Consider the following 12,500-nt stretch of genomic DNA (forward strand, 5'->3'; position numbering starts at 1 on the left):
GGACTTCATGTTTAATGACCACTTCTTTTCTAATAACTAATCAGCACCTGTGGTCTCGCCTTTAATGAGAGAGCTGAGGCAGCGACTGTAAGCCCCACTCCTCTGTCCCTCCCCATGGCTGTGGAGATCACACTGGTGGACCTTGTATTTGTTACTCCCTGGCTTTTAAAAGACATCCCTTCCCCCCCATCAATGGCAAATTCAGTTGTGTCAATCAATCACCCATCAATCAATCAATTTTTTAAAATAGCTGTTGAATGTTCTACAGTAAATATCATAGTTAGAAACTCTTGGCTTCAACCTTTCAGAGTGACCACTATCTGATCTTCAAAACGAACCCAAACCCAAAGGAATCCGAAACAACAAAGCCAGATCTACACTTCATACACACAGGGTGGGCTCGGGGCTTTCCGGTCTTTACACTCCAGGCTGTATTTCGAAACACTTATAAATTATTGAACCAAACTACTTGGAAGACACTGGTCAAAGTTTTATTATTATAAGTATCCTTTTAAGATGTTTTTTAAATTTGTTTTTAAAAACACGAGTTCCAGCAAAGTTTAAAAATTAGATTCCAACCTGTAGGTTAAAATGAATAATAATAATAATAATAATAATAATAATAATAATAATAATAATAATAATAATAATAAACCATGCACAAGACTTTCCGCTTTGGGCTTGACACTAGCATCCTCTGTCCTTGTCCCCAGTGCAGCCATCTTCCCACGCTCCAGCCATTCTCCTCATGCAAGAAAGTCAGATTAAATAAAGAACAGGACTGGTCCAGACACCTCAGGTCAGCCAGATCAACTGCATCTATCTTGTGATCCAAGCTCCTTCTAGGGTGATGCAAGGCTAGGCTTCCTGCACCTTGGAGCTGTCTTTGATCTTTGAAGACCTACAGCCTGTTTCCTCCCTGTCTTCAAGGAAACGGCATCCCTCTTTCATACCACATGGCAGAGAAGCTTGTCCTCATGGCACGTAACGTCCCTGTGAAGAGAGCTTTGTGTTAACTTATTTTTTGAGTAGGGGGGGGTCTCCCTGATTTTTTTTTTTTTTTAGCTTGGCCTCCAACTCACGATTCTCTTGCCTTAGCCTCCTGAATGTAATGACCAGTGTGTCACCACACCCAGACACAAGTGTCCCACGTGTGAGAAAGGTCAAACCAACATGCTATTTATTTTATTTAAAAAAAAATCGTTTCGCAATTTATTACGTTTCTTCTTTAATCAATTAATTTATTTAATTGATTTATTCAGATTACAATTCAGTTGTTATCCCGTCACTTGTATCCTCCTGTTCCTCCCTCCCTCCCGCTTTCGCCCTATTCCTCCCCGCCCCCCCCCCCCCCGCCCCCAGGTCTAAGACTGAGGGGGACCTCCTCCCCCACTATATGGCCATAGGCTATCAAATCTCATCTTGGTAGCCTGCTTATTCTTTCTTTGAGTGCCATCAGGCCTCCCCACCAAGGGGAGGTGGTCAAATACGGGGCACCAGAGTTCATGCCAGAGTCAGTCCCCGCTCTCCACGTAGCTGTGGAGAGTGTCCTGTTCCTTTGACAATTTAATGTGCACATATCCTGGATCTTTGTCACTTGTGAACCTCCGCCCCCCCCCCTTCCTCTCTCTCCTCCCACTCTGTGCTGCACAAACCCTTCTTTTTGCTAACAACCCCTTTCCTACTTTGATTTTTACCCACTGAATTTAATTAGGGTCATTCGGGGTGGGTTTACGTGTGGTTTATTGCTTGGAGATCGCTTAGTCTGAAGAGAAAAGACGGCTTCTCGGCCCTTGGTTCAGGGGCGAGTGTTGGTGAGTGACAGGTGAGATGCTGCCTACCGCAGGATGATGGGTGGGGACTTTTAACCGGGGCAGGAGCAACTCATGCTCCAAACCCTCCCCCAGCACCACTATCACCCACAGACCCACAGTGAGGGGCAGGAGCACCCATGACAATGCAGCATCTTTCCCCGGCGTTGCCAGTGATCTTAATGATACAAACGCACAGGGCTCTGAGGGTCTAGAAGACGTTCAGTCAAGCTGGACGTTAGAACCCGTGCTAGCTCTGATGTTTTCTTTCTTTCTTTCTTTCTTTCTTTCTTTCTTCCTTCCTTCCTTCCTTCCTTCCTTTCTTTTTAGTTTTTCCAGACAGGGTCTCTCTGTGTAGCCTTGGCTGTCCTGGACTCACTTTGTAGACCTGGCTGGCCTCGAACTCACAGAGATCCAACTGCCTCTGCCTCCCGAGTGCTGGGATTACAGGCATGCGCCACCACTGCTCAGCTTCTGGTTGCCTTTCTAAGTACATATTTTGAAGAATAAAGAATCCCGTGTTTCCCACTGCAGAGTGACGACAGTGGCAGGGTCAGTGAGTGAGAACTGCACCCCCGACACCCAGGAGCTGACATTCGGCCCTGAGGTGTAGGATAAACACAAAGAAGTCTTCAGTTACATTACCTGTTCACCTGGGTGACACAGGACACGGGCAAAGCAACACAGCGCTTCCCTTTAAGGGTTATTCTTATTTTATGCGTGCGCTGCCTGCACGTGTGTATGCGTGTCACACACATAATTGGTGTTCAAAAGAGTGTAGGATCCCCAGGAAATGAATCACAGATGGTCACGAGCGCCTCGTAGGTGCCGGGAACTGTCCCAGGTCCTCTGCAGGAACAGCGAGTCCTTTCAAACATAAGCAATCCTTACAGCCCCTCCCCAATTGAGTTTTAAGATCATCTGAGGGTCCATAGGGATTTATATAAGAGGTGGGATCTGATCAGATTTCCAAAGACTTTCCAGAGGGAGAATATGTGGGGGGACAAAAGCTGTTTCTTAAGAGCAGTGGGGGGGGGGGGCAGGTGATGAAGGAGTGGGCCCAGGTGAATGAGAGCAGGAGACCATGGAGGAGAGGTTGGTGTTGAATTTTGGGGGTCATGGGTAATAACTGGCTTGACCGTAAACCAAAAACGGTAAGGGAAATGGGCCACTTAAGCCAGCAAGATAGAGTCTCCTGGTGTCTTTGTCTACTTTCAGTTGTTATGACGACAGGCAAGAGGCTCCATCTTTTATAAAGTAAGGAGGTTTCTGGGCTCAGTGGTTAAGAGAGCTTGTTGCCTTCCCAGAGGACCCGGTTTGCTTTCCTGTGTCCGTCTATGACAGCTAACAGCTGCCTGTAGCTTCACTTTCCAGAGGATCTGATGTCTTTTTCTGACCTCTGGGAGTACCCACACACATGTGGCATGAACACACGCATGCGTGCGCGCATGTGCGGACACACACACACACCACACACACACACACACACACACACACACCCCACACCACACACACACACACACACACCCCACACCCCACACCCCCCCACACACACACCCCACACACACCACACACACACACCACACACACACACACACCACACACACACACACCACACACACCACACACACCACACACACACACACACACACACACACACACACACACACACCCTACACAAATGAAAATTAAAAGTAAGGAGGTTTATCTACCTCGTAATCATGAACCCCGACAGTCTGAGATCCAAGCACTCCTTTCGGCCAGCCCCTTAGAATGTGTCACAACATGGTGGAAAGGAGAAAAGAGAATATGTCCCAGGCAGAAGAGGTTAACCATGTAGGGTGGCCTTGTTTTATAATAACCAATTCTCCAAGATGTCAGCCCTCTCTGTGGGACCAGTATTAAGGTGTTCTGTGGGGGCTCTGTCCTGATGACCCAATATCTCTCACTGGACTCCACTGCCTCTTATCACAACCACTTTGGGGACCAAACCTCCAGCATGTGAGTCCATGGAGGACATGTAAGCCATGTTGAAGGCAACGCCCATGGAACAGGCAAGGAGCAAAGGGCAGCTGGTCCTGGGGGAGGGCTCTGGTTGCCAAGTGGTGTTGTTGATGACTCTTGGGGAGCCCCAGGAGAAACCAGCTTTGCCTGTCTCAAGTGTGTTGTGCATGAGACTCAAACATAGCTGCTATAAATCCAGTGTCAGCCCCATAAGTTCTGGCTCCACCCCAAAGTGCTTGTTTTGTTTCCTCATGTGCTGATAAGCCTGGGTCTCCTGGCATGTGACCTGGAATGCTCTCTGGAAACTTTAGTTGTGGCTCAAGAAACTGAGGTCTACTCTGCCAGGCAGCTGTGTTATTGCAAGCGATCATGTGGGTTCTTCTCATCTCGTGTGTGTTATTGGGAATGATGTCTCAAGTATGATGAAATCCTGTTGGCCAGGAGCAGAGAAACAAACTCAAGCTGCAGCACCCAGCAACTGCCAACATTTGGCCAATATACACAACTGAAAATATTTACCTCTCTAAGTCTTTAAGTTTGTTGTTGTTGTTTTTATTTTTTTAAAGGTCAAGGACAACTTTATTAGCATTTGAGAGGAAAGTACCAAGGCAGAGAAAGTTGTGAGTCTTGGCAGCTTCCGGAAGAGGGAGAGGGAAATCTAAGCTGGCTTGTAGGCTGCCACATGGTGAAAAAAAAAAAAAAGGTCCGGGAGTACAAACTCAGGGAAAAAGAAAGGAAGCACAGAGTGCCAAGGAAGGCCCACCCAGCCTTTGGTAGAGAGTCAGAAGAAAAGAGGTAAAAGAGAAAGAGAAGAAGGAGTAATGGCTTGCTCATTCAGGGCTAGAAAAGCTGCCATCGAAGTTCTGCAAGTGATTGCACTTGGGCCAGGGCTTCTGGGGAGGAAACACATGTGATCTCAATAAGAAATGATCATCCCTCCCATCTTCTTTGCGTGGTCCAGGTGAATCAGCCTTCCCAGGGCTTGCCTCTTGGGCTAGATGACCGACAGGCCCATCTTAATTAACTTTTGAGGGAGGAGACAATCTTTGGAGTGGGTAAGAATATCATGTCTCCATTCAGGACCGGAGGGAGTAGGGGAGGAGTCCATTCTAAATCACCTTTAAGGCTCCTTCGCGCGCACACACACACACACACGCGCATACGCGCTCTCACACACACGCACATGCACACGCGCGCGCACACACGCACACACACGTACACGCACACGCGCACATGCGCACGCGCACACACACACACACCACAGACATACCACGCAAGCACTCGCTATAGCGCACAACTATTTATAACCCCAGGTCCGTGGATCTCTGACTCCCTCTTCTGGTGCATCTCCATGCCTACAGGCATAACATCCATATGCATAAAATCCATTTTACTCCCTTGGTGGGCTCACAAGAACATGTACTCAGGTCTGGTCACTGGGCACCTGGCCATTGAGTCCGGCCTCCAAGGCTTGGTCCAAGAGTGACGAACCTGAGATCTGTTTTCAGGCTCTCTGACAACTGTTGGCGTGGCTAGAGTCCCAGCCCGAGGTCCCGCTCAGGTGGCTCCTGAGGTCCTGCAGTGTGGTGGCCTGCTCTATCCTCAGACGATCTTCTCTAGAGCCCTACCTGTGTCCTCACATGGTATCAGAACCTCAGGGGAGCCCACCGTCACCATGGGGAACTGGTGGGACCCTCAGAAGGAACTCAAGGGCAGTCGGATTAGAAGCACTTGTTAATTAAGTAATTCCCAGCCTTATTAAAAACACTAGGGCAGGCAAGTGGTAAATCTTGGCAGCTGCTGGAAGAGAAAGATGGGTGAGAGAAATAGAGGAGTCTGGGCTGTTTGTGAGCGGCATCATCGTGAGAAAAAAAACAAACAAACAAGTGGACGAGCTTCAGAAAAAGAAGGAAAGCTCTGAGTGTTGGGGAAAGCACGCTCAGTCTTCGGTTGGTGTCTTAAAGAACAAGTGATAGAAAGAAAAGTTTCAGAAGGTTGTGTGTGTGTGTGTGTGTGTGTGTGTGTGTGTGTGTGTGTTTTCTTCCGAGTTAGGACTCAGAAAGTTAGAAGCCCTGCAGATGCTGCTTATAATTTGAAAAAGAATTAGAATCTATTATTCTCAGTGCTGTTCTTGTTGTTGTCTGTCTGAGTGTATGTGCGCTTTGTGTGTGGCCGCATGCACGTATCACACGGAGGCCAGGTGGGGGTACTGGCTGTCTTCTATGGCTCTCTGACTATTCCTTTGAGGCAGGGTCCCTCCTCGGACCTGGGCCTGGCATCCTCTCAGCTAGGCAAGCCCCCCAAAATCCTCTCGCTTCCACCTCTATTTTGCATCTGGGGTCATAGGGGTGCAACGAAACACCAGGCTTATAAGTGGGTTCTGGGGTGCAAACCCCAGCCATCTTGATGTGCCAGCAAGTGCTCCAGCCATCTTGATGGTGCCAGCAAGTGCTCCAGCCATCTTGATGGTGCCAGCAAGTGCTCCAGCCATCTTGGTGTGCCAGCAAGTGCTCCAGGCTCTCCAGCTTCAATTATACCTTAAAAATTATTTATTTTTATTTTGTATGTAAGAGTGTGTTTCGCACCACGCCTCCCCCTAAGTATGTCTGTGTACCATGTGTGTACCTGGTGCCTGCAGAGGTCAAATTAGGGCATCGGATCCCCTGGAACCTGGAGTTAAAGATAGTTGTGAGGGGCCACGGGGGTGCTAGGAACTGAACCCAGATCCCTTTCGTGAGATCGTAACCTCCGAGCCATCTCTGTGGCAGCTCCAGTTAAAACTTTCGAGCTATGAAATTGTTGAAGTTGATCATCGCTCTAAAGCAGTGGTTCTCAACCTTCCAAAATACTGCCTAATAATTTTTTTTTTAAAAATTTTTTATTTTTAAAGATTTATTTTATTATTATGTATACAGTGTTGTCTGCTTGTTTACCTGCAGGCCAGAAGAGGGCACCAGGTTACATTATAGATGGTTGTGAGCCACCACGTGGTTGCTGGGAATTGAACTCAGGACCTTTAGAAGAGCAGGCGGTGCTCTTCACCACCGAGCCATCTCTCCAGCCCTACTGCGGCTCTTTAATGCAGTTCCTTGTTTTGTTATTTTTTGTTGCTGCTTCGTAATTGCCACCTTGCTGCTGTTCTGTGGCAGTGTTGTGAGTTATACAGGCCCACCAGAGAAAGAGAGACACTACAGGCTGCAGTAGGCTTAGCAGAAGCTGCGGAGGGAATCGGCCTCTGACAGACCAACTGCCGAAAGCTTTGCAGAAGGCCTTTTATTGATTGCCACACACCAAAGGGGTCCCGAATACCAAAAATCTCTTATCTGGACTACAAGTTGTCTTAGGGAACCATCCCTTAAGCAAACACAGCCACGATAAGAATTCCAAGTTAGACCAGGAATGTCTTGTGACTGGTCGTGCTAAAGCTCTGGCGTTCCCAAGGCGGAGCAAACCCCGTAACTTTCAGATAACAATCACCGATGGAAGAGATCACTCCAAGGTAACTAACTGCCCATCGCTAGAGTAAATGCCAAGTACAATGACTCTTCTGAAGTTCAGCTACAGTTACAGATTGTAAAGTAAGTCTCTGTGCTCTCTGATCATCTTAGGGGACTCCCCTGAAAGGGTCATTCAACCCCTACCTGGGTCACGACCCACAGGTTGAGAACCACTACTCTAAAACCAGCACAGGTCAATGCATTTTCAAAGTGGACTTGTTCTCCCCACCCCCCCCCCGCCCCCCACAAGGTCTCTCTGTGTAGACCAGGCTGGCCTCGAACTCACAGCGATCCGCCTGCCTCTGCCTCCCGAGGGCTGGGATTCCAGGCGTGCGCCACCACGTCTGGCTAGTGGACTTGTTCTTATCATGGACGTGCAGGTCAGTTAGTAGTAAGGTTGGTCCGTGCGTTATGGCCTCTAGTTACCATCTTCCCGTTATCCTGACACAGTGGGTTGACTTCACCTGTGTTCACACTTCACTTAGATAACAGCAAATGTAAGCAGAATTTGCTTTTTTTATGTCAACATTGAGTTGGTGATTATTTTTATCATCGATCTGATAGCTAGGTTGTCCATTGCTGTATAACATGTCATGGCGTGGACTTGGCGCTGTTTGTTCCATGTAAAGTTGTATTAAGAAGGCTCATAGGGGGCTGGAGAGACGGCTCAGAGGTTAAGAGCACTGTCTGCTCTTCCAGAGGTCCTGAGTTCAATTCCCAACAACCACATGGTGGCTCACAGCCATCTATAGTGAGATCTGGCGCCCTCTTCTGGCCTGCAGATCTAAGTATGCAGGCAAAACACTGTATACTTAATAAATAAATCTTTAGAAAAAGAAGGCTTCCAGGAATAATCAAGTCCATTCATTTGATGAACACATATACGTATTTTTGTCATTGTACAGGTGATTTGGAGGCGAAGTTTCTCTGTATGTTTATGTTTAGCCTCAAATATTATAGTTGGAGTTTTCCATAAAGGCAGATTCTCCAGTCACAGATTCAACCATCTGTGGATTGAAAATACTTAGAAGAAATGCAATTGGGGCTAAGGGCGGCTTACACCAGCAACCCCGCCACGTCAGAGACGGAGGCAGGAGAATGATAAACACAAACACGTTGTCAATCAAAGATGTATAGAGTTTCCCTTAACACTATCTCATAAATACCAGCGGGCACTGATTGTTTTCAAAGCGCCGAGTTCCTATTAGCTGAATCAAAATCTAGACAAAGCAAAAGGCTACAAGAGGATGCGGCTGGGTTATTTGCAAACACGCACCCATCTATTCAAGGGCTTTCAGCACTGGAGGGTTTCCATATTCCTTGGATCAATTCCCTGTAGATGCCCAGAGATGGTTGTGTTGCCAGATAGTTTCCCAAATGTTTGTACTGTAGTTGTAATTACGTTCAGGGTCACAACTGGGGATCATCACCCCCCCCCCATCCTCCCCAAGTACCCTGATGGGTGGGTCCAGACAATTCTCTCTGAATGTTTTCAGGAGGCATTGGACAGGTTGACACTGGGTCACAAGAAGGATGGTTATTGCATGGGATGCCAGGAACAGCTGGCCACGCTGAAGGCATGGATCTATAAGTTAATTACATCCTTATCCATATGTACCCACATCCATATCATACACACACACACACACACACACACATACACACACACATACACACACACACATATACACACACACATACACACACACACACACACACACACACACACACACACACACACACACACACCTAAAGCAGCAGGTTAAGCCCCATGCTCTCACCAGTGAGAATTTACTCCAAACACTTGAGAAATAAGGAAAAAAAAAACACCCCTCTTTAATAGTCTGGTTTGACCAACACTGTAGAGAAACTAGCCCTCAAACAGAAATTTTTAACAGCGTCTATAGATCTTGGGCATCAAGATCTATAAAAATCTCTTTTAGTTCCATCTCCGTATCAGAGTGTGAGAAATTAAATGTATTTTATAGCGACAGGAACTGCAGGTCTGGCTGTTTTGGATGAGTGGGAGATTTACAGCAAAGATATTGTCACCGTCACTTATAAAGCAGACCAGTGCTGTCCCCTCTGAGCACTTGTTACTTGGGGTTCCAGTTACTTCTGTTGCAGTGCTTATGACAGGAGCCTGACACCCACAACCATAGTGTAGGCTGGTACTTTTTAGAATACCCAGCCAATCAGCGCAGACCTACAGGGTGGGAACTGACCCTTCAATTCTTAGGTCCTCAGAAGGGGACAGGTGGCCAGGGGGGAGGTGCCTCCTTACCAATCTGTATCTGAGCATTTTAATAGTTTAACAGCAATGTCTGTTGGATAACCACAACCTTGGTACCCTTATGCTTGGCAGCTTCGAGAAAAATATGGAGATGTGTTCACAGTGCACCTGGGACCAAGGCCCGTGGTCATGCTGTGTGGGGCAGAGACCATAAAGGAGGCTCTGGTGGGTCAAGCGGAGGCTTTCTCTGGCCGAGGGACAATTGCTGTGGTTAAGCCAGTCTTCAAAGATTATGGTAAGAGGCCCAAAGGTTGGGATGAGACGGAACGGAGAACGGCCATAGAGAGAGAGAGAGAGAGGTGGATCTGAAAGAAGGGAGGGCCAGGGGCGGGTAAGGACCCAGATTTCTTTGAACTTCCAATGTAACCTGCCCACACTTCCCCTGCTTTCCTAGGTGTGATCTTCGCCAGTGGGGAACGCTGGAAAGCCCTTCGGCGGTTCTCTCTAGCAACCATGAGAGACTTTGGGATGGGGAAGCGAAGTGTGGAGGAGCGGATTCAAGAGGAGGCCCAGTGTATGGTGGAGGAGCTGCGGAAATCCCAGGGTGAGTCCCGGGAAACAGGAATAAAGGAAGACGGTGAAGCAGGGACGTGAGTGTACAACCAAAGGAAGAGAAGAAGACACACATGGGTAGACACACACACACACACACACACACACACACACACACACACACACACACACATTCATGCACACACAAGCACACACACAGTGGCAGGAAAGAGAGAAATACATAAAAACAGGGAAAGACATGTGAACTTCACAGTGTCCAAGAAAAAACTCTCAGACATAATTTGAGTGTTTAGCATGCTGGCTACTTACATGCAGGGAAGCTGGTGCCTGCATTCAGACTATATGCCAAAATAGAAAGATCCAGAGGGTCCTGGAAACCTACAAGAAGAACATTATGATGGGCGGATCTGGGTCCTGGGGTCCTGCTCAAACTATGGCACCAGCCAAGGAAAATATAGGCAGTAAACTTCAAACCCCTACCCCAGACCTAGACGATGGACAGGACATTCTCCACTGTTGAGTGGAGAGTGAGGTCTGACTTTCATATGAACTCTGGTGACCCATTTTTGACCCCGTCCCCTAGATGGGGAGACCTGGTGGCACCCAGAGGAAGGATAACAGGTCACCAAGAAGAGACTTGATACCCTATGAGCACCTATAGGGGGAGGAGGTCCTCCTCAGTCACAGTCATAGGGGAGGGGAGTAGGGGGGAAGCAGCAGGGAGGGAGGAATGGGAGGATACAAGGGATGGGCTAACAATTGAGATGTAATATGAACAAATTAATAAAAAAAGACTATATACCCATCTGGCATGGTGGCACAGGCTTACCATTCTAATACTTAGGGAGCTGAGACAGAATGATCATAAATTCTTAGGGAGCTGAGACAGAATGATCATAAATTCAAAGCCGTTCTGGATACATTATGGAATCCTGTCTCAAAAAGGGGTAGCTGACACTGTGAGTGCAGACTAGCATACACAAAGCTCTCAGCTTGACACCTAACACCGCAATATTGGCAGGGCATCGCATGCTGGTCATCTTAGTGTATAGGAGGGGGAGGCAGGGGATTAGTGACTTGAGGTCATCCTTGACTTTATATAGTGTTTGAGGCCATCTTGGTTACATGAAACAGTCTCAAAGCATGGTCTGTATCAAAGACAAGTGTTGGAAGCAGAGAATGGTGTTTTTTTTTTCATTGTGGATGTGCTGATTTGCTAGGCAGTGAGCAAAGAGGCCCAGAAGGCTGTTTTACTTTGTGACAATCATAGGCACTTCTGGGTAGTTTTTAGAAACTCCACAATGGGAGCATACCGGTGGCACAGTCCTTTGTTAGTGGCTCATTCCTTTATACTGGTGTTTGCCATCTCTTAAGATTTCTTAGGAGACTCTGAGGCATCCCTGCAGAGGCTAGAAGGGAGCAGAGGGATTCCAGAGACTAAGAGGAAAGATAAGGGAAAGCAGGGCGACAAAGAGACCAGAAAGCTGAGATAGAAGTAGAGGGAAGAGAGAGAGAGAGAGAGAGAGAGAGAGAGAGAGAGAGAGAGAGAGAGAGGGTGAGAGAGAGAGAGAGTGAGAGAGGTTGGGGGTGGGAGTAGGGAAGGGAAGGGACAAAGAGAAAGTGATGGAAATGCTACAAGACATTTAGACAGAAACCCAGAGAGGCAGGTAAAGAAAGTCTGATGAAGACCAGGGAAAGATTGGCAGAGGAGTCAGTTAGGTGACAGGCAGGTGACAGGCAGGTGAGACCCAGAGAGGAAGATAACAATGATCTAAATATTTCTGGACTGAAGACATCTCATGAGGGCCCCATGGCAGAACCTGGAATTCAAAGGCAGCAGCAGGCAGCATGTGCTGATGGCTCTTGGAAGCAGAGAAGGAATGGAGGAAGGACTCAGAGCTGAGAGACGTCTAAATCCGCGCAGGCAACCCTCGAGCCTTTCTCAGCACCATTCCTGCCAGAGGGGGTTCACTTTTATATCAGAGCCAGGATGGCGACCTGGGGGGAAGGTGCAGGGTGGAGATACACACCGTCCTGTTCAGGACTCTGGGTCTGAATCCTGGCCCCAGGCAGGAGAAGCTGTGTTATCTTAGTGAAGTTAGCTATGATCTCCATATATAGTAGTTGAAAGGAAAAGTATTGGCCCAGGACACCCCGAGTTCTCAGCACAAAGGAGATTTTATTTGCCTCAGAGGGCCAGAGGACAAGGAATAAAGACAGAAGATAGAGGAAGAAGGAAAAGAAGAAGGGAACAGAGGAGAAGGGAAAAGGGGGCAAGAGCAAGGGTTAAGAGCTATTTGTCTTCTGGGGACAAAGGACTGCCTCTGGAGAGAGAGAAGACAGACGTGGCCCAGAGGCAAGTGGTGGTTTATAAAGGTAAAG

At 47.7% G+C, this 12,500-nt stretch overlaps 1 protein-coding gene across 1 annotated transcript in view; it reads left to right on the forward strand.

Annotated features, from left to right (window-relative positions):
* LOC311591021 (cytochrome P450 2B1) overlaps positions 1–12,500 on the forward strand; it is a 21,696-nt gene that overhangs the window by 807 nt on the left and 8,389 nt on the right. The window contains exons 2-3 of the mRNA XM_084770389.1: positions 9,678–9,840; positions 10,000–10,149. Coding sequence (XP_084626515.1) covers positions 9,678–9,840; positions 10,000–10,149 — 313 coding nt within the window. The remainder of the gene's footprint in view (positions 1–9,677; positions 9,841–9,999; positions 10,150–12,500) is intronic.

Source organism: Acomys minous, assembly GCF_964271855.1.
Source record: "Acomys minous genome assembly, chromosome: 20".
Classification (NCBI taxonomy): domain Eukaryota; kingdom Metazoa; phylum Chordata; class Mammalia; order Rodentia; family Muridae; genus Acomys; species Acomys minous.